Consider the following 22,288-nt stretch of genomic DNA (forward strand, 5'->3'; position numbering starts at 1 on the left):
GACTATAGAGCTATACCTTATAGAAGTTGATACAAAAATTATAGAGCGCTCGCCCGCCCATATAGCTCTGCGATTATGGAATCAAACTGATAAGCATGTACGTATCTAGTCGCGGGTTAGATTTTCCAGCAGGCAGCGGCTGCAGCACTCCGGCGGGAACGAAATACAAAAAGAAAGCCCGTGTACTTAGACTAAGATGCGAGTTAAATAATGCGAAACAAATTAATCTGAAGTCCTTTACTACTATTTCTGTGATGAGAAATATCAAACGCGTACTGCCTCGCCACGGTGAATTTACTTTTAAAAGAAACGTAAATGATTATGCGTTCCATACCTCTGTTAGTCGCATCGGCTTGCAATTACTTGCTTGTAGGAAAGTCGAAAGATAGCACGCCTTTTTACCAGCTGGCTTTATATCTTGCTGAGTTCAAATTCGCTTGGAAGAAGCGTCGTTTCCCTTTAAGTTGACGCGTTGAACGAACGTCGCGCAAGGTTAGAGTAGTCCCGCCCATAATTAACGTGAGGCATACAACCGCCCGATTCAAACCTTTCAGACCGCTCGAGCGCTATGTGATAACAGCCGCGGTTCTCAAAATCAGTCTTGGTTGCGGTATGTAATTAGCTCGAAAACGCCAAATGAGTTTTTTTACTTGGCACGTTATATTTAGCGTTTGCATTGTTTCGTGAATACATTGTGTGAAGCCACTAGTGTGTCATATGTGCTCCCGAGATGTGGTGGCGCTTTGTGGTGCCACAAGGTGGCGCCACGAAAGCGCGCCGCAGCAAACAGAAGCTGAACGAAGGTGCACGTTGTCTGCGCCTTGCTAGCGCAAACTCATCAGTGCACCTGGAGTGGCAATAGAAGAGCATGTTATGCAATTCACGGTACATTACGAAATGCTACTGTATGTTTTCACATTGTCGATGATACTGCCTTGTAATGTGCCCTGGGCCTTCGTCAAGTTACTGCGACAGCTACAGTGCACTGCGGCTCTGCAAACTAAAAATTGAATTGAAAGTATATATCAGCTGCTCCTTGTTCAGTGATAGACGATAACCCGCTATTGGAAGTCCCTCCAGCCGCACGTTTATGCGAATGGGTATCTTTTTTCTTTTTTTTTTCTTTTTTTAGTTTATGACGAGGGGCTGCGTGAGCACACGTTACGAAAGACGGCGTGTGACAGTAAGCGAAGCAAACTGACAATAGCCAAGACGGCTCTCGCGTTCGGTCTTCCCAGCGTCGTTGTTACGCGGAGGATGATGCATGCGGCGAGCGTCAGTTTAATGGCCTGCTCGCCCCTATGGGTCCCGGAGGCTGGCGCGTTTTATGGCCGCGTGGTTTGATTCTTTTATTTCATCTCGCGAATCCAGGTCGACCGCCCTGTCAGGCAGGCCGGTGTGCGTCGGCGTTGCGTGCGGCGATTGAAGGTCGCACTGCGTGCTTCATTCTTCGCCCGTGAGGTCGAAGTGATTTTTTTTTTGTATGAATGGAATGCGGGTACGACTTCGGTGGTGCAGGTCAAGATCATATTGACTGCCTGCCACTGGAATGCGAAGGTAATCTGATGGGGAGGTGCGGCCTCCTGTGTGAGTGAGTAAACAATGAAGTACTTTTTGTTCTACCAGTACGCTCACAGCGCGCGCATAATACCGCTCCCTGTTCTCTTTTTCTTTTACGACCACTTATCTCTGTTTGGCAGGGTAAGTCACTCTCAGGAAGTACACCGTGCGTTTATTTCAATTTAATCACATATAACTTTAGCATTATTTATCGTCTAGAGGACAAAATGGGGGCCGATAAGGCCGTTTAAGCAACCCTGGGCGTTTAAACGATTAACCTTGAGTGTTTTAAGCGATCTTGAACGTAAGATTAATATGCAGAATGTTCGGTACTTAAGGTGTCTTACTGTGGAAGAAAACTTATGTGCATCATAATTCCCGATCAAATAGCCCCGTGCGATAATATCGAATCGTATACCCGAGAACCTACGATTGGCCGTTGGGCGCTCTGAGTGATCGTTTTCTTGCACATTGTGGGCACATTAAGGTGGTCGCTACCGGAACTTTGTGACACACTAGCATATGTCACACACATCCATCGTCAGCACACGGGGCCAGAACCACCGACGTTGATTTAAAGTCAAAAGAAAAAAAAAATCTGCGTGCAGATACAATTTCACTCACTGAGCCTCTTAGTTTGCTTTGTGACACACAACAGGCTTCAGACAAGATGGAACGATATAGCCCGAGGAAACGGGTTAGGAAATAGGCGCAAAACTCCACTGCCCGGTTACCGGGCTTTCCACTTTAATCTCAGCACTTTCTGTGCAAGTGCTGCTGGAACACCGCCCCCATCGCCCGTCGGCCCATAAAGCGGTGAAGGCGCTTTTGTGTTTCTTAAGGACGACGGGTTTGTGCGACCATCTGTGACTTTTAATGCGATTTCTGTAAGACCGCACGCGCCAGCGAACTCGCCGCAACTTCCTTCTTTCCTTCCCTCCTCTCTCTCTCCCAGTGATCTTTGTTTTCCCCTTTCCCATTCCCCCGGTGTAAGGTAGCCAACCGGACGTTATTCTGGTTAACCTCCCTGCCTTCTACTTTTCTCTTCCCTCCTTAATCTCAGTGGAATAGAATGGTATGCGACGCGTTTTGTCACGGCTGGTTGGCGCGCCTTCGAGTGTATAGAAAGTACTACACGGTATAGAAAGTACTACAGGTTCCGACCGTGATCGATCCTTGGTTTTTTTGCGGAGGCGCGCTTGCTTCCTGCTTGTGCACGACTAGAGAGCAGTCCCGACTCGTGATTCTTCGTCCGGTGCCTGTGTACGAGACACAACGCATTGCTCGAGGTCAACTGCTGAAGGCATTCCTCTTGGCTGCTTCGGCTCTCCGCCTTGTATGCATTGCCCTTGGACGGCGCCAGCCTCGTGCACCGTTATTCAGGCGCATCTGTATATGGGCTGGCGCGCTCTGTCAGCGGATGCCCTTTCTTTTTCACGACGTCTTTTCCCCCTCTCTTAAGAATCACTACTACTACCTTTCACGACTATATATAGAGTCCCCGCCGTGGTTGCTTAGTGGCTATGGTGTTAGGCTGCTGAGCACGAGGTCGCGGGATCGAATCCCGGCCACGGCGGCCGCATTTCGATGGGGGCGAAATGCGAAAACACCCGTGTGCTTAGATTTAGGTGCACGTTAAAGAGCCCCAGGGGCTCTATTCTGGACACGCATGGCGGCTGCACGGCCGCCATTATCCGCCATGTTTACTCTCTGATTGGCAGTCGAGAGGTCACGTGTTTTGAAATATGTGCCGGGAAGCGGAAGTATTGCAAAATGCAATTTTGCGTTTTCATCAAGATGACGAAACGTGACGTGGGGCTGCAAACGTTATGGACTAATACATTTTTTTGGTCCTTGGCAGATATATTGTGATGTTAGCGCTTCAAAAAGAATGTGAGCGGTAGCGTGCAGAAGCCAGTGCAATGCATCTGCAATTGCGCGAATATGTGGTGGCGATTCAAGATATGCGCCATGCCAGCTTGCTGATTGGCTGAAGGAATATCTCATGAGGAGCGTCACAGGAAGGGCTGTTTCGTAAACGTCATTTTGACGATGCGTGACGTCGCGCTGGGCCGCCATTGCTGAGATTTTCCGCCATAATTTTGGCTGCGACGAGCCGCGCGAATTATGCTAATGAGCAGCCATATGCAATGGCAGCCGAGAGGAATGCGTATCGCCACATTTTCCCCGTCGTTTGGCACCACGCAAATCTTTTGTTCATAACGCGTGCTCATAGTATTTGCATCGCTCTCGTGTGGTGTTGGCATTTGTGTTTGGAGCCATCATTTTTTAAAAGAACGCGTTTATACGAAATAATATTGGTTGAACATAGCAAACTTTCGGCAATGTTGTCCACTTTTCACTGCTGCATTTGTATTGTAACCAAGATTAATGCCTTTTCGCACAATCAAAAGTTATGACAACGGCCTCTTTCTAATTTACAAAAAGAAATGTACGCAAGGCGGCGCCTTGAAGTTTCCTCCCGCGGTGCGAGTAACCAGCGAAATGAACAAGAGATGGCAGCGCCGGCGCTTGCGTCGCTCTAGTGGATATCTCTGGCGCGCGCAACGCTATCGGTGATATTCGGCCGTTTCTAAGCCAGCCGAGTCGGGCTGAGTCACTTGCGTTTCACGAAATAGCGATAACGTGGCCTAGAACGTGCGCGCATCACCACTGGTAGTTCGCGTATGTTGTCTCAAGAAAGAAAACAAGCGCGTTGGCACGAACATGCGATGACTCATTCCATTTTCCCGGGACACGCATCCGAGCTACTGAAGCAGACGACGGCTTGTACGCAGCAGACGACGGAAGCGAGAAGCGTTTTCGACAGAATAATCATACCCTTTGAGATAGCTGCTTTATTTTTACTGCGGAGGAAAACTGTTTTGCTTTACCGATAACGCTACATTCAGTGCCTTCATTTCAGTTTCTTAGGCGAAACGTCAAGTTGGCGTCACGTTACGTAAGCAAAACCGGGCCACCAGCGCCATTTTGTTTGCGTCGCGCCTACGTCACGCTCCGAAGAAAATGGCGGAATGTCCAGAATAGCGCCCCAGGTGGTCAAAATTTCCGGAGTCCTCCACTATACGGCGTGCCTCATAATCAGAAAGTGGTTTTGGCACGTAAAACCCCAAATATTATTATTCCACCGTTATTCAGGCGCATCTGTATGGGCTGGCGCGCTCTGTCAGCGGATGCCCTTTCTTTTTTCACAACGTCTTTTCCCCCTCTCTTAAGAATCACTACTACTACCTTTCACGGCTATATATAGAATCGCTAGTAAACTGTCTCGTATATGCCTGTGTACCAGTCTGGCGAGCCTTTGGGGCGCAAGATTAGGTGTATCTTGCTAAATATCCGAACTGTGTAGCGCTCATCCAGATCTTGTGCTTCGCAATCCGTGAAAGTCCGCTGTAGACAGAGTGTTCACTAGCGCTCCACTCTGGTACAAATGGTAAACCATCTGGCTATCGCGAATTGCAAAGTTTTTTCAAGTTCACGTAAGGCGACAAACCACGGCTTACCAATTGCGGCGATGTTCCTGGTTAGCATGCATAAGCTATAAGCTTCCCTATGCATCTTTTATGGAGCTTTAGCATCCCTATGGGTATTATCTCTAATCACTGGTTCCTTAACGCTATAAAGCTGCCTATCATCGACATAAATATTATCATAACGATTAAATGTCTTCGCAAATTTCGCATTTTTCGTACAGATACGAGGCAGTACACCTTTTGCGAGACGGTATGGGGTAGCAGACGGCAGGAAATGATGACCCCCCTCCCCCACCTCCCAAACACTGCAGCGCTCCTGCCGGCAGAGGGATGAATTAAGCCCGAGCAGAGTTGCAGACAGCTCTCTCTGCAAACAGACGGCGCCGTTCGTACACATGCCTCTGTGGTTTTTTTTTTCTTTTTTCATTGTTTAACCTAGGTAGGACATTCGGCAGTATAATAGCAAGAGCTTGGTGGCGCAACCCACCGCCCCGTTCCAAAGGGGACGCTCATAACATCCATCCATCCATCCTCTGTTTTTCCACCGTGCTCGCTAGCGTTTTCTCAAACCCGACCACCAATTTCTAGCCCGACAAGCCAACCTGACCCTACTTATCGGTTTCATGAATACCTAGCTAGTGACGCAACATCCAAGCAAGAAAATGTAAAATAAGAAATAGCGAACTCCATTCACCATAACGATAATTATTCAAGGACTGATCGTTATTTTGCTCGCGTAGCTTCCTTGAATATAGTGCGTCGGACTATTCGCGTCTGCCACATGCCCATGGTCAAGCGCTGACCCCACGACCATTTCCCGCGTTGTTAACATTCTTGGCAGCTATTCCCGTTTCTTCTATAACAGGTATGCTAACGTCGTTAGCCATTCCCGGGAAGGTTGCGTATGGACAACCTACGTTGAACATGTCTCTTTCAGAGGCATACTGAAGTTTTCTCCGTTTCCTCCATCACCTTCTCATGCCATCTTGCTCGCTCACCTGCGAGTAAATGCTTCATCACGATGAATGAATGAACGAATGAAAAAATTTTTTTTCGCGCAAGCCCAAGGACAAGGGCGTAGTGTTCTCACGTCCTTGCCAACACAACGTCACTAAGGGTCGCAGAATTCCAGCAGGCTTCCAATCTCAATGGCAGCGCATATAAATTATAAGCAACTTGTTTACTCTCCGGAGGACGACATATCCGTGCATGTTCCCTTTTCTGCTAGTAATAATTGCACTTTGCTTGATTTCTTGCGTACCCATTGGCCAATGGTTCCTCTGCAATCGTCTTTTTTCGTCGTTAAAGGAACACTGAAAATTATTCTTATACTCGTATAGGTCAAACTTCATGAGTACCAAAAGATGGTCTTAACATGAGCGAAGGCTCGTGAAACAAACACACACTAAGTTCCCGCCTCGTTTCACGTAAGGTAGCGAATTTCGGTAGGTCCTACTCGGGACTATCTCATTTGTTATAGGCAAACTAGTATTGCATAGCATTGAAACTGAACTAAATAGTCACCCAAACAGCTTTCCGGAAGTTCAACAGCAAGAAAACGACCTGAACAGACAAAAATACTGAGTCATTCATGACGTCACACTGACCACACCGCTGCTCCTGTTCGGACGCTGAATTCAAGAGAGCGAAGCTTGGCTTTCTTTGTCATCCGAATACCCTCTCTCTCTCTCTCTCTCTCTCTCTCTCTCTCTCTTTGTTTTGTGTTGGTCGACTGAATGAGAAGTTTTGGAACAGTGGTCTACCATCTTCAACTGCTTTCGCATTGCTCTTTAAGGTGTCCCTTTAATGAAGTGGCACCAAGCGCTGAGGAAAAAACAGGACCGTTAATTTTAGCAGTCGCCGGTCGGTTTTTGTCGCTCCAGGGTTAGACGGAGCAGCGGGCGAGGAAAGGGCCGAGAGCGGAAGCTTTCCTCGGCGTTTGAGAAAGTGAGCGTGGTTGGTGGTGGTGGTGGTGCAACCGGCTTTCTCTCTGGCCATATATACCGCTTCATCGCCGACGGGCGCTCGTTCTCCCTCCCTCGCTCGAGCCGTCTGGAGCCGAAAGGAGCCACAACGAGGAATGAACAGCTTTAAGCGGCGGCGGCTGTTTTTCCTTTCTTGTGCGAGGGGAGGGGGGGTCTTCTTTGTCGGGGACGGCGAATGAAAGCCGGAAGAGAGCGGTGCGGGGACGAGACCGCTTCAACCGCCGCCGCCACCGCCACGTCCACGGCGACGACAACAGCGGAGGCACACGATGGCTGCGGGGTCTTTTGTTTGGTTGCGTCGCAGCCGCACGCGCCGTCCTCTCCCTCCCCTCCCCCCCCCCTCCCCCCCCCCTTCCCCGAACTCCTCTGACTTTGTGTGCAGCTGGTGATTCGCTTTTTTTCTTTCTTCAGATGATTCTTAGTACCATAGCATTTTTCTTTATCTTCACGAGCCTCGTTTTTTTTTTTTTAGCCTTTTCTCCCGGCACCCGCGTATATGTAATGCATCAAGTGTATCATCAAGTAACGTATCAAGTGCGAATGCTTTGTGCGTTGGAGTGCCGTAAGAAGTCCTTGATGGGTGGGACGGGCACTTTCATTCACTTTAGACGACGGTGCTTCAGCCCCCCCCTCCCCCCCTCCCCACTTCCCCCTTTCGCTCCCACGCCCCTGCCCTCTGCTCCTTTCAGTGTTATAAGCCGAGGGGCTGAGTGACGATGAGGGCAAATTAGAGAGGTGCTGTGCGCATCATCTTTCAGTGCTGCTAATGGCAGGGGGGCCATTAGCGGCACTTCGACGTTGTGGAAACGTTTCAGAACATCCATCAACAAAGCTTGTCCATACTGGCAAGCGACAACTGACGAAAGGAAAGTTCTTTAAAGATCTGCCGGATATCGATACGCATCAAAAGCGTAAACCGGTGACTGGCACTCATTCACGCGACTACGAAGGGCGCGCAAAATACTGACTTCGTAACATTTGCTCTGCGGATGTCAACACAGCTACGAAATAATGGATATCGTCAGTCCCAGTTGCTGATATCCATCGCTTTGTGTCATCCCGATGTATCAAACCGTATTCCAGTCGGGAACCCCGCCTTTATGCTTTTACACGTGAGAATCGGCTACGTGATACATTCGGTATGACCTTACGTGCCAGAACAGTTGGGGATCCAAATCATGCCACTGCGGCAACGTTCATGCAGTCAGGAGCCAGACAACTACGACTTTTGCACGACTTCGGAGTTCGGCAATTTTTGCGTCTGTTCTTTTTTTTTTTACATTGTATACAGACACCGAGAGTGTTGGTGCCTGTGCCTGTATTTCGGAACTCACGGCAGGCAATGCTGTAGCGGAAGGGTACACGAAGTTGCCTGCATCCCGAAGTTGTTCTTGAGAAGGTGGCCCTATGCGATGTATGATAGCCTGCGTGCTGCTGTACGTCGCAGTAAATGAGTTAAGCCTGAGGACTCGCTGAAGTCAACAGGTTGTTAATCAGTTTTTCCTTTTGCCAGTGAGATAAAAGAAAGACAGAGAAAAAAGAGATGAAAGGTAGAAATGTTAACCAGATTAACCATTCGGTTACCTACTGTGCTCTGGAGGATATGGAAAGAGTAAAAAAGACGAGATGATATGAAGAGAATTTGACCGCTCAAGCACGAAAAAGGCAAGTGGCAACAATTACGAATTTTCATTCGGTCCGACATTTAAAAGCACAAGCGCGCACGCACACAATGCCGCTTTTAGGGCAACTCGGGCTGACGTCAGCTGTGACCAGGGTCCAAGAATTCTCTTTCCCGTACATACGGGACCGCGTGGTAAGCCGCCTTCCACACAGCTTACGACGAGCGGACGTAGCTCTCATTGGTCCTCTGTGGCTCGGACTAGCATTCAGTACTGCCTGCTCCTTCCTCATCGGAATGACCAGTAGTCCCCAATGGAAGTTTGTGGGTGCAAAGAGTCGGTTGCACGCCTTCCGTGTGATTGTCCTCGTCTCAGCGCACAAAGAAAAGAGCTCCGCACTACGCTCGACAAGTCTGACAGAGAACCAATGAAGTAGAAGGCACGTCTACGCTGTATTAGCTTCGATACCGAGTCCATGCCGCTGGTAACTGTAGACAACCGTGTATATGTGCTTTGTATTCGCTCAACGGTCTGTGCCGACCGCCTTGTCCGACATACGCGCCACGGTGACGTTCGCGAGCGAGCGGGTTATATTTGTCTTGGAGGAGGTGGAGGAGGAGACGGGCCATTGTTGTCTGTCGGAGACGAAGATGTTCACCGCGGAGAGAGGACAGTCGCGCTGGACGCTCCACGGAGCTCGCTCCACTTCGGTACACACATGGCGACGTTGTTGTCGCGTCCGAAGAGCCCGTTTACAACTACAAGCACGTCGACGTGTAGAAAAACAAGTGTGTCTCCGAGGAGAGGGGGGGGTTGTCTCCGCGACTTGTAATCCGACGTGGTACCGATCGCGGCAGCGCGTGCAGGAAGGCTCTTGCGATGCTGACCAGGATGCAAAGTAACTTACGTACCGCCAAGTGGAGAGAGAGAGCACGCCGTGTCGGACAATATGTAAATGACCGCCAAGTGGTCGCGTGTATTGCTACTACCGCGTGTATATATATACATACATGGTGTCGAGTCTGCGTCATCGATGGGGCTTTGGCGAGTCGGCGACCACGTTGGTTGACAAGAATAGCGGCGCCTTGAAAGCGGAACGCTTCCGTTTCTGCACTTTGAGTCGGGTGGATGACTTGGAGTTTCGTTGTTGAGTTTGTCTTGCATGCACAGTACATTAATAGGTCAGTTCAGAAACTTTGCTCCAAACTCAGTTCATGTTGAGGCACCTAGAGCCATTTATCTCTGTGTGTGCGTGTGTGTGTGTGTGTGTGTGTGTGGGGGGGGGGGTGTTAAGTGACTGATGCGCCGTCAAAGAGCGGCAGGATGGAACTCGTTGTCATGAGCTCATTGCCTGTTACATAGTGCTTGAAATAACTCTTTTGACTAAAGCAAAGTGCTCATCGAAGGTACTGCTTATATTGCAGTGCGTATTACAGTGCGTGCCGATATCTTTGTTGTCGTGCCTATAAAGGTGGCATTTTATAGTTGGCTGTGCTGACCGTAGGGTGGCCCAACTGTCAACAAGACCTGTTCGCGGTTGGCCAATCACCGTGTACGGCTTCTGAAACGCGGACGCTATTGGAAGTTTCGCCACTGGCGTCAATGAAAAAGATGTGGTCTATATAAAGTCAGTGCCATACTTTCTGCGCTGAGCTGGCGTGGCGATGGGCTACCTCAGTGCGCCAGAGTCAGGACAGTTCAGGGATTAGAGAAGATCAAAATACAGTTCTTTCAATCATGGAAGCCTGGAACGTGGTACAAAATGTAACGAATGATTTCACGATTGTGCTCACCATACACAGAAATGGCAGTTCCGATCGCGGCAGGTGCAGAAGCCAGCTTCCGGTATGCTGTGCTTTTATTTCGACGGCAGTTAAGTGCTGGAATTTGGGTTTCTTTGCCTTGTCCGTCCGTCCATTCCGTTACTCTGACGACAACCGTTGTCTCTATCGACGACATACAATGATGTCTGTCGTCGTCAGGCCACTTCGTCTTCCCTAGCCTCGCCATTGCCACAGCGTGAAAAAAAATAATACTTTGCCAGAACCCGCATCCACCGGGATTTGAACACACGCCATTGATGCAATGAGCATTTGGAGGTCGATCACGCAAACCACTGAGCTACCGCGCAGCAGTGGTGCTGGGTAATTAGTGGAAGGCTCAGAGAGCAAACTCAGAGAGCAGTGGCATCTGTGTGTGTACTTCGAGCACTACTGTAGTGGAAGAGGATTAGATTATGTGCATCGTGTAGAAATTCTTGGCAAGATGGTGTGGCATTTGCGTACAATCCTTCGTTGTCGTGCTCGTTAAAACAGCGTGGACCCCCCAAAGGCAGCGTACAAGACAATGATGATAAGCCTCAAATATGGCACTTAACCACGATGGAGGAAGCGCTGAGGATAAGGATGTTGGAAAACATCAATGTCAACAACGATTTCGCAGTAGTAGGGGCGCGAAGTTTATACAGTCACTTACAGTATTCACTGGCGCCAAGTGCCTATCATAGTAATACTGCAAAGTTAGAGAGAAAATGAAGTCGCTCATATCTCGTAGGTAAGGCGTGCGTCATTTCGCTCGTGGCATCAGTTGTAGTAGGTGTTTTGGCCACAGGGTCTATTTGACGGTCCTAGGCGGTACCTTCAAAACGAGTCACCGAGCCTTAAAAGCATAGTGTGACCCTATAACACAGCAACTGCCTCCTTACCAGCGGCCTTAAAATTGATTTACACAAAAACTGAATAAAAACAAAATGTGCAACAATACTTTAAATTTGAAGGTCATTAACACAGCAACATTTACACTACCTTTGACACAGCAACTGCAACCACACCTACGGGCTAAATATTGATTTACACAAAAGATTAAATTAAAAAGAGCGTATAAGAATACTTAAAATTTGAAAGTCTTCTCAAATGCTACACTGCAATCATGTCGGTTAAGTAGGTGCTTGGACGTTGGATGGTTGAAAAAAAAGACTGTTTTATGCAAGTTTTCCAAACTTGGCACACTGACCGCAACGCCACCCCCCATTGCTTGCGTGCGTGCGTGCGTGTGTGTGTGTGTGTGTGTGTGTGTGTGTGTGTGTGTGATAACGCACACAAACGCACAAAGGAAAATAAACATCATGCCCCAAAATGACCTGAATCAAATATATTCAAGTGAATATTATATTCAATTGAAAACGAAACTACGAAGTTTACAACTCCGTAACTCAGCAATAAAAACGGTATCACAATTCTGTTAATTGCCCCTCCTACTACATCTAAAGCGGACAAAATTGATATGATACACACGCATCTAAAAAAAATCGAGTAATATGAAAACACAGCTTCTGTAGACACCTTGTACACAACGTAACGAATTCACGTAAGCTATCAATTGACATATGGAATTTCTCCGCATTGAATTATCTAATGGATGACATTTACAGAACCGCGATATATGTTCTTGATGCAGAGCTATTAATTTGTAAACTTCGTGCTTCAATACTGTTTACATACGGCCGAATTTTTGAAAATGTTAAAAAAAATTCATGCCATAAAGCGAAATTCCACTTCCAACAGTCACTATAATTTAACTCTCTCTCAAAAGCAGCAAATTTCATTAATATCGTTCCAGGGGTTATCTCAGTAAAGCGTTTTTACGTTTTACATGTATTTGAATAGGCTGTGTCGAAGTTCGGCCCGAGCTAAAGCTTCCTTATAACGACCGCACCCCTCGAGCCTAAAAAACCGCTATATAACTACTGGCTTTTAGTTAAGTTCCCTGTAGTTGGTGAACGCAATGATTATAGGAAGAAAAAGCAAAGCCAAAATAAAATAGTGGTATTGGCTGTAGCAAAATGTTGCTATCACAGTAAACGAGTTCATAGCGGAAGGAATCGCTGACGACTCCTGCCCCCCCCCCCGTCTCCCCCGCCCTTTGTTTTTGCTAGTAGTTCGAAAAATTTAGTTGTGATCATGCCCTCATTTATTGCTTCGCATTCTTCAGCGAGACCCTGGGTAGAATCGTTTTCGTATTAAATGATTTTATGTATCGTGTTGGACTTACTTGTGCACACTTACCGGAAGCGCAGTCCGCTGTGATCCAGCAGTGGAACAGCAACGGCCGGTTATTCAACGCAACAATGCAATCACGCGGCACATTTTGGAGTCGTTACTTCCCTAAACTGGTGCAAAGCACCGAGTTTATATATCAAAAGCACCATGATTTGAGCATGGGCTAACTTCCATTCTGCATTTACAACCTGCTCTTTAGAGTAACTAAGGTTGTCAAACATTGTTAAGTCATGTTGGCGGTTATCGCGAAATAAGTGGCCTAAGAAGCAATTGGATAAAGACATACGCTCAAGTAAAACTCTTGCTTGGGCTAGTTGGTTCATGCTTGAGTTAGTAAAGGCAAGGCGCAGAAGACCAGGACTCAAGAAGAACACACATGACAGGACCGGCGCCTGTGTTCTCTGGCGACGGGAGGCGCTGGTCCTGTCGTATGTGTTCTTCTTGAGCGCTGGTCTTCTGCGCCTTGCCTTTACTGATTCATGCATAAAGAAAAAAATATCCTTCGCCGATGTATGTCTATCTGAGCAAGTGATACATCAAAAGCAGCGAACTTACATAAGCGACTTCTCACACTCTTCATCGTAAGTACAATGGATCTGTTGTTATAGTGATAAGTCATTGCCGACGTTTGATCATACCTCCACTTCGGGGCTCCCACGCGGTCTACGTTGCTGAACCGTGCTGTCCTCTTTCACAGCTGCAGCCGTGCAAGTTGGCCGACCTCCAACGTAGAGCAGGTGACACGCGACCTGGGAAGCAAAAATTGCGGATTACTGGCTAAAACGAACCTAGAAAAGAAATTGCTGTTTGATCGAGCGAGATATACTGAAAGTAACTTTTATTTTGCAAACACCTATAGTTACACTTCAACGCAAAACATTCTGGACCCCGGCACAGGTAGTGTTGCCGACTGTTCGTGGTTTGACATTTTGATTCTGTGCACGCAGCCTCACGCCACCCTCGGCTTTCACCGAGCTTATCGAGACCCTTGGCCGACCCGGCGCACAGGTCGAGTCTCTTTTCAATGTCCCGATATCCTTCCCCCACGGACCTGGGGTGCTATATTCTGGCAATCGGCAAGTTGCGCCACATTGTCACATTGTGTAATGGCGGCATTTCGAGCCAATCGGGGAAGCCGTACAGCAGCGCTCTGGACCAATCAGAGCCGACAAAATGGCCTATTCGACAATATGGCGATGTCCTCAATAGCGACTCTGGATTGGGGAACTGAGCCCAACAAACGTTTGTTTATTGCACACCGCACGAAAACGGCCGTGGGAAGTCTCTTTAACATCTCGGCTGCGAAATTACCATGTTTTGTTTGTTCGTCCGGAACTCCATACTCTTCATAATTTGAGGCAGTCGTCACTGCAAGACGCGGCGTGCATACATAATGAGACCAATCAGTCTCGCCGTGTTCAGTGGTCCGTTCGCTTTCGGCAAAGGCTCCACGCCCGCGTCGTCCCGCCGAACACACCAATGGATCTAAGCCTATGTGACGCACGACGTCTTGCCAACGCGGTGGTGGTCTATGCGGACCCGTATACACCGCCCGCAGGCGACAAGTCGTTTCGCTTCGGGTTTCCACCAGAGACAATGAGGTCGTTCGTCGCGCGCGCGAGTCCTTTTCCCACAAACCGAACGGGCACCTGTCTCAGTCATTGTCCCGTTTTTTCTTAGCCCGGCCTTCTTTGTTTTCGTTTTCTCGTTTCCATGGTCGCTCAGGCCGTGCTACAAATGGGGACAAGTCGCCCGCGCTCCACTGACGGCGTCCCGTGTGAGAAGCATTCCCCGTCGTCTGACTCACGTATAGTAACCCAGCCTGCAGTCGCGAAACAAAGCGTAAAAGATAGTTCCATAATATACACCCCCCATAAATGGCTCGCCACGGCGTCCTCGAGCGCTTAGTATATAGCCATTTGGGTTTGTCTATACGTACATACGCTAATCGCCGCGCCAAACGCTTCCGACCTGTCCACATTTCCGCGGCGCGTCATTCGTCTCCGAGCGTTTTCGCATATAGCCGCGCGATAAGCGAAACCGCGGCGTTCGAACGGGCCGGCCGCACCCCGTAGCGCTGGCGGCCTGGGTCTCCTTGCCAGCCTGGGTATTAAAGCGAAACCCGGTAGCTGCTCATTACTTTTGCGTATATGCGGGCTCGAAGGCCTCTCGGAAGGTGCGCCGTTTAGACAGGAGCGATGTGACAGATGACATGTGCGCGTAACCGTACACAACCGCGTTTCTATCTGCAGTCGTGGTAAGTCAGGTATGTGCGCTCTCGGAGTGTTTCTGCTGCGCATGCTCGAAACGCGTATCAGAGGTGGTTTCTGCGTGTGTACAGTGGCTCTGACACCGTAGCGGACAGCTTGTTAACGCGAATGGCATTCTTTACGTTGTCAAACCGCTTTCCTTTCCGGTTATCTATCTATCTATCTATCTATCTATCTATCTATCTATCTATCTATCTATCTATCTATCTAGCTATCTATCTATCTATCTATCTATCTATCTATCTATCTATCTATCTATCTATCTATCTATCTATCTATCTAATCTATCTAATCTATCTAATCACCTAACCGAAAATCTGGGCCTATCCCGAAGATTGCGCCGTCTAAAAATGTGGGTCGTTCCCATGGATATGTGCCACTCTTCAATTAACCTCTTTGACGGCAACTTCGTGACGCTATTTGGTGTCACTGGGTATGCGCAGACTTCGCGTCGGCGCCGCTGGGAAGCGCTTGAGGAACCCGGCTGCAGCACGCGTTTCAATGTGACGCGCTACGGCTGTTCGCGTAGTTGGATAGTCATTGCAGATGAACTCTTTCACACGACTTAGGTGAGAATAAAACACGCGATTTACACGCAACTGCACGATTTACACGAGAACAAATTGGCTTGGAGCGCATACGGCAGGCATTACAAAATCACGATCAACAGCTTACCGATATTGTTTACAAGACAAGTGCATAATAATTGCATTCTGCCGTCGCTTACATGTGGGGCAGAAACTTTGGGGATTAACAAAAAAGCTTGAGAACAAATTTAGAATCGTGCAGTGAGCGCCAAAACGAAAAGTGTTAGGCGCAGCGCTAAGAGACAGGAAGAGAGCTGTGTGGGGCCAGAGTGCTTACGGGAATAGTCGATATTCTAGTTGACATTAGGTGAAAAAAAAATGAGTTGGGCAGGCCACGTGATGCGTAAGGCAGATAACCGGTGGACCGTTAGAGTTGGAGAATGGGTGCCCAAGACAAGGGAGGTGCAGTCGAGGACGGGAGACAAAGACAATGATTATGTGGGGTGATGGAATTTGAAAATTTGCATGTGCGAGTTGAAATCAGCTAGCGCAATTAAGACGGGTAATTGGAGGGAGGCCTTCGTCCTGCACTGGACATAAAAATTGGCTAAAATTGATGATAATGGTGCGTGTGCGTGTGTGTCTAGAATTGACTACTCTTGTGCGCACACCCGCCGTGGTTGCGCAGTGGCTATGGTGTTGGGCTGCTGAGCACGAGGTCGCGGGATCGAATCCCGGCCATGGCGGCCGCATTTCGATGGGGGCTAAATGCGAAAACACCCGTGTACTTAGATTTAGGTGCACGTTAAAGAACCCCAGGTGGTCGAAATTTCCGGAGTCCTCCACTACGGCGTGCCTCATAATCAGAAAGTGGTTTTGGCACGTAAAACCCCATAATTATTTTTATTTATTTTTGTGCGCAGATAATGTAGCGATAACGTCCAGGCATCAAGACTTGTTGAGGACTGGCGATGACGCAAACATAGAAAAAACCACACGGTCATGACAATGGGCCCTTGCTATATGGACGTCAAAGAACAGCGAATACCATTTGCCGTGCTGATAATGAAGTCCTTTTTGTGGCTGTATCATCAACAAGTGTATTTATGTTATTTTTACGCCTAAACGGGAGCATCGGTAGTACGGATGTGGCTTTCAATGAAACATAACTATATGAATATGCACAATTGACAGGAACTGTTGAGGGCTGCACCTTGTAATATGGAATTTCTGTCTCGTTTTGAGCACACGTTGTAGTTAATATTGTACGGGGTGATAATGTTTGAGTTTTCCTGAATTAAAAGGAAAATCGCTTGTGGCCGATAGTATAATTCTTGTCCTTGAACTGGACTATTCGAAGAGGAGGACATTACTTGCATGAAAAATCGAAACACTCTTTCAAATAGTCACCAGGAATTTACTAATCAATTTCTTAGTTAATTGCTTTACGGCACATATTGCAATTCACGAATTGTGGCTGGCGAGTTTGCAAGACATATCCACTTGAAATAACTATCCAGGATGACACCAGTTTCGAGGTATTTCCCTAAGTGTGGGACGAAATACATGGGCGTTGCGAAGTAACACTTCAATGCGTAATATAGCGAGCAGAAAACAGCGCTCAAACCAACCAACTCAAACCAACCAGCCGAAATGCGTACTCTTCTGCATAAAGTTACCGTTAACAACAGTGCATTTGTACGACGAGTTTGATGGCGCATATCTTTAAACTGATGTCATTCTGCAATTTCATTCCATATGGATGCGCCTCGCAGTCTCACTGGCCAATATTTGCAAATTCCCATATGTGCCGTAATGTAACTAATCAAGAATGTAATTATTTGTGTTAATTAGTTGAATGTGTATTTCGATTTCTCGTGTAGTTAATCTCCGCATCCCTGAATAATCCAGCTCACGGACTAGAAATATGTTACTTGGAACAGGCAATTTGAAGGAAAAGAAGTCCATAATACTTGGTCACCTCGCATATGATACTTGTGTAGAACACTAGTAAAAGTTAGTTATGCTTTTGGATGTGGTAAGTTGCTCGCTTCAGTAAACAATGGCATTGGTCTCAATGGAGTTCTGATCATTCATATGACAACAAAACACGATCGATATGTCGAATCTCATAACCATGACAAATTACTTAAACTGGCGTCTCTAGCGACACATCCTACCGCAAAACATGTTCTCTTGGAACCTAATTAAAGACACTAGAAAATAAATGAATGAGTGAATGAATGAATTGTGCTATAGAGCTGCACATTATTATGCACAATGGAAATTCTAGCTGTAAATGGAAGCTACCGATGCGCCAGTATAATACGCGGTAGATTTCTAGAGAATCCTTGTATCACGCCACCGCAACAGCTATAGTTCCTGTTTCGCACTGCTGCAGTTTCTGTCGAAGAGCTCGCGGGAATGATCAATCGCAAACAGTTTAAATATTGCGCTTTGCTGCGTTCGTCTAAAACTGTTTTGCCGCGTCCATTGATCTGGCATATAAACAGTTCTGCGAGCATTTAATACCAAGTGTTTACAGTGGCTCCGCTCACAGTAAATATTTTGCCATCTCCCTCTTTGTTTACTGTAACGACTTTTTCCAATTCTTGTGCTGCAGGCGCCATCTATTGAGCGGTCGAAAAACTTACGCGGTAAACAAAAAGGACGTCTGCGGCGTTCGCAATTCCATCGCGGCACCCGTGGGGTTTGTACACCTGCCCATGAATGGTCCTTCTGATCTCTCGCTGCGACCTTGGTTGCATGGCGCCTCACTCCCAAATGGAGGTCCTATCTCGGCCCTCTATGCGCGGCGTTTGTCTTGGCTTGCACAGGCCTCAGCGCTTCGGCCCACGCTCCAATCGACGTTCCAGCGCCTTTCTGCTGTTCTGTTTTGCTTTTTATCAAATGCTCACCGAGTCGTCTGCTGTAGTTTCTTTTGGAGGTGCGCTCTTGCAAGCCCCGCCCATGCGTGGTCGCAGACGGCAGCTGTTTCGTGTTCGTCTGCTGGTGCGTCCCGAGTAAACGAAAGGAGTATTACGCGGTGTGTCGTGCCGTCTGCGAGGTGTTTTGATTTTGATAACGGTTTTGATAGCGCTGCGTCTGGTATCTGCGGGCGGAAAGCTACTTCTTGGCGAAAGGAAACGAATAAGTCGGCCACCATGGAGGTTTTGGTTGTGAGTACTTGGATTCTTCGCTCCATTTTTGCCGGCGGCAGCACACCTAGGCTTAGCGTCCTCGTACCCGCACGGCCGTTTGTTTACGTGGGCTTTAATTCATGCCAGCCCTTGCCTGAGATAGGGCGCTTGCCAGTAGCTGCAGATTCTCGAACTGTAGCACTTTCCCTGGCGCTACCATAACTTCTCGCTCTTTTTTTGGAGGACTTGCACTTCTAAGCTAGCGAACGACGAAATAGTAGCGGCGAAACCGGGGGACTTTCTAGGACTTGCAGCATTTAAACTATGATCTGCGATAACCTTGCGTAGTATACTTGCAGTATTGCAGAACAGTGTGAAAGCCTTGTGAGTGTTTTCGATTGCTTTTGTTGGCTTGAACATGCAGATTAAAACAGTTCTGGAACACCAAGCTGATTAGGCAAAGTGTGTATTAAGGATGGCTGACTGCGGAGTGTACTACTGTGGCGTTTCTAGCCTATAAGCACTGAAGGCAGCCAACTGAACACATTGGCGGCAATATAACCTATAGTTATTGTAATCGTACTTTCATTTTATTATCTTTCGTACTCATTATCTGACAATCTTGAGAACCCTGCATGTGTTTGATGCTTTGGAGTGAGGGAGATGCTATGCTGCGTACTTTTAACAGGTCACGATACCCATACTGGGATACACGTACAACCTGTTCACCCAATGGGAATCGAGTGCGATGAAGACCATTGCACGCCCATTTAAGGGCTTGGCATCGAGCGACTTTCTATAGCTAGCGCGATGAAAGTTCTGGCGCCGAGAGTTTGACGCGACGTTTCTATGTATAGAAGCCTCTGCCGAAGTCAACCTTCACGCCACTCCTTCGCTGCTATGAATCGCGGTCGTGTACGTATCGCCACGATCGCAAGGCCGATCGAGAACCCGGCCGCAGTTTCTTTTGTGGGTCGTCAGGGCAATTAATAAGTCGCGAGTACACAAGGCAAACGCCGCCACTGAAGGAGAGGTTAATGAAAGAAACAGAAAAACAGTAAGGAAAATTAACATCGTCTGCCTCCCACAGGAATGCGCGCGTGTGCGTCTGTTTGTGGGCGTCTGCTACTTGGGATCACGCAGAACGGCTTTTAGCGCTCGTGGGGACATCCTACGGTCGTGCTGCGTACTAGAGAGCGGCAAGCTTGTGTTTATTGGGTCGTCGCCTGCAATGGGGGCTAGCCTTTAACTGCTGCCGTTCGTACGCGCGGGTGAAGATGGATCGCGAAGGAGTGGTTTCAACATAACTCGGGTGTGGGTAGCCGCTGGCGTCCTGCAGTTGCAGACAGGAATATCTAGTTCAAGATGTGATTGACTGCTTCCCATGTGCCTACATGGCGTAGTCGCAGGGCTTATTATTTGTCCATTTGCGATCATTTGTATGAGCTGTGTATATACCGAGAACGTAAGGTCTAAATGGTGCCACAGGAAGGATCGAATTTCAGTCCCTGAATTACACTGGAAGAAATTCGACGCCGTTGATTGAGTCACTGCGATGAGCCTCACTGCTTGGGTGCTGAATTGAGGAACGCGAGAAGGTAAACTGGCAACTTCAGGGATGACTTACAGGCATTCATGCAAGGAGTTGAGACGGTGACTTCTTGGGGCGTTAGAAAGTGTGCATACCTGTTGGAAAAACCGGAAGTTTACTGTATGTAGTGTCTAATCACGTCTTGATAACGAATAAAGGAGCTTCATCTGGTTTGTTTGCTTTTCCATCTTTTAGAGCCCGACGCAGCTCTTACAAAGTGCCGACATTAAAAAATTTGATGACCGGGGCTATTCTGGCCTCGTGCGCGTTATTTGCAGCAATTTGGCGCATCTCTTGCACCTAAGCTATTCGCAGTAACTTGTCTTATTCAAAGTGAATGTTGCGTCACGTGATGAGAGAAAGGAACTCGCGCTGTCTGTGTACGCTCCGTTGAACATGCGCAGCGAGATTCTGGGTTCGACACCAGAGGTCGCAGTGACCACATTTGTACCTTTGTACACATGTGAGGATTGGCGGAAGAAAAATTGGGAAACGACAAAAAAGGGAGACGTACAAAAGCACAGTTTGCAATAGGGGATTAGAAAATTTGGTTATGGGAGTTCAGAGCGTTTTTTTTTTAATTGTTTAACCTAGGTAGGACATTAGGCAGTATAATAGCAAGAGCTTGGTGGCGCAACCCACCGCCCCGTTCCAAAGGGGACGCTCATAACATCCATCCATCGATCCTACTGGGGTACCTACATGCAAGCTTCCTATTTTATAGACGAGCTTGACGCACCTCGAGTGGGCCAGATAAGCGTAGGATTACTTAAAATACTATGTACACCTTCGCAGTGCCTACGAGGGAAAATGTGCTCACCTCTTTACTAGCTGGTGTCGAAACGGTCCGACGGTTCTTGCGTAGCTTCGCGACTTCTTGAAGGACGCGAAATGACCGTTGCGTGCGACGTGCGTTTGCATTGTTCCGTCTGGGTTTCCGTTCTTTATCTCTTCGCAAATACTTACTGCGTTCTCGCCGGTGTGACGAGCGTGACGGTTTTGAGGCGGTATCTTGGCGCCCAGCGCGAGGAATAGAAAAGTTGTGCGCTCTAACGTACGCGCGCCAGGGAACGCGCGAATTGTGTTCCGCGCAGTGACACTTCAAGGTTCAAAGTAACTGCGCGCTCCAGCCCTCGCAACTCCTGTTCATTCTTGCGCAATCATTTTATATTTCACTTTTGTCCGCGCAGTTACGGGGCGTGTGCGTTCAGGGTCGGTGGCTCCCGTCGACCGGTTGTAAATATTCAATCCGGTTGCTTCTACGAAGGGACACCAACCGCGCGCGCACCGAATCGGTTTCGCGCGCCAACCCGGTTCGCAAAATTCCTGACGCCAGCAATCGAGTTTCGGGGTGCCCACGTCTGTCAGGCGTGGGACTTTGCGGTAGCCATTATATGCTTCAGTGAGGACTTCGCCCTTATGTGTTCCGGTAGTATTATCGCGAAAGTCCGCACTTAGCAGGTGGAGGTTTCCATCGTCCGTAAGCGTTTTTGCCCATTACGGAATACCGCAGACTCGCAGTGGTGGCGCCATCTGGGGACGTTACGTTCATAGGAGTGTACGGAACCATAATTTCAATGATGGGCTATATGCAACTCAGTTGGCGCCAAAGCGCTGTCAACAGCGAATTCATGAATTTATAAGACTATTTTCTCGATGATAACGTCATGTGAGACATTTGCATATCGTTATGGAAACGGGCGTGGATTACCATATGACATAGTCAAAACTCCAGCATCACCCGACGCTGTCTATGGCGTTGCGCTGCTCAGCTCGAGGTCACGGTTTCGATCCCGGCGCCCGCGGCCGCATTTCGACTCGAGAAAATGGAGAAACGTTCGTGTACTTAAGTTTAGGTGACCGTTAAATAACGGCAGGTGGTCAAAATTAATCCGTAGACCCCCACTACGGCGTGCACCTCATAATCAGATCGTGGTTTTGGCACGTAACAACCCGGAATTTAATTTTTTACCCCCAGAATCCGAGTCATTTGCCCAACGACACTCCACCGCGATATGTCTTAGCACAATAAGTTGGTGCT

General features: G+C 48.1%; 1 protein-coding gene across 2 annotated transcripts in view; it reads left to right on the top strand.

The window, feature by feature from the left end:
• Hil (peptidase hillarin) overlaps positions 1 to 22,288 on the top strand; it is a 107,906-nt gene that overhangs the window by 61,514 nt on the left and 24,104 nt on the right. Inside the window, exon 1 of one of the 2 annotated variants that reach the window (XM_070525810.1) lies at positions 18,539 to 18,695. The exons of the other annotated variant lie outside the window; for it this stretch is intronic. Within the exon in view, the coding sequence (XP_070381911.1) occupies positions 18,681 to 18,695 (15 nt within the window). The 5' untranslated portion in view covers positions 18,539 to 18,680. Of the gene's footprint in view, positions 1 to 18,538; positions 18,696 to 22,288 lie in introns of those variants that run through there. 2 annotated transcript variants of the gene reach the window in all.

The sequence above is a fragment of the Dermacentor albipictus genome, chromosome 9 (genome assembly GCF_038994185.2).
Source record: "Dermacentor albipictus isolate Rhodes 1998 colony chromosome 9, USDA_Dalb.pri_finalv2, whole genome shotgun sequence".
Taxonomy (NCBI): Eukaryota; Metazoa; Arthropoda; class Arachnida; order Ixodida; family Ixodidae; genus Dermacentor; species Dermacentor albipictus.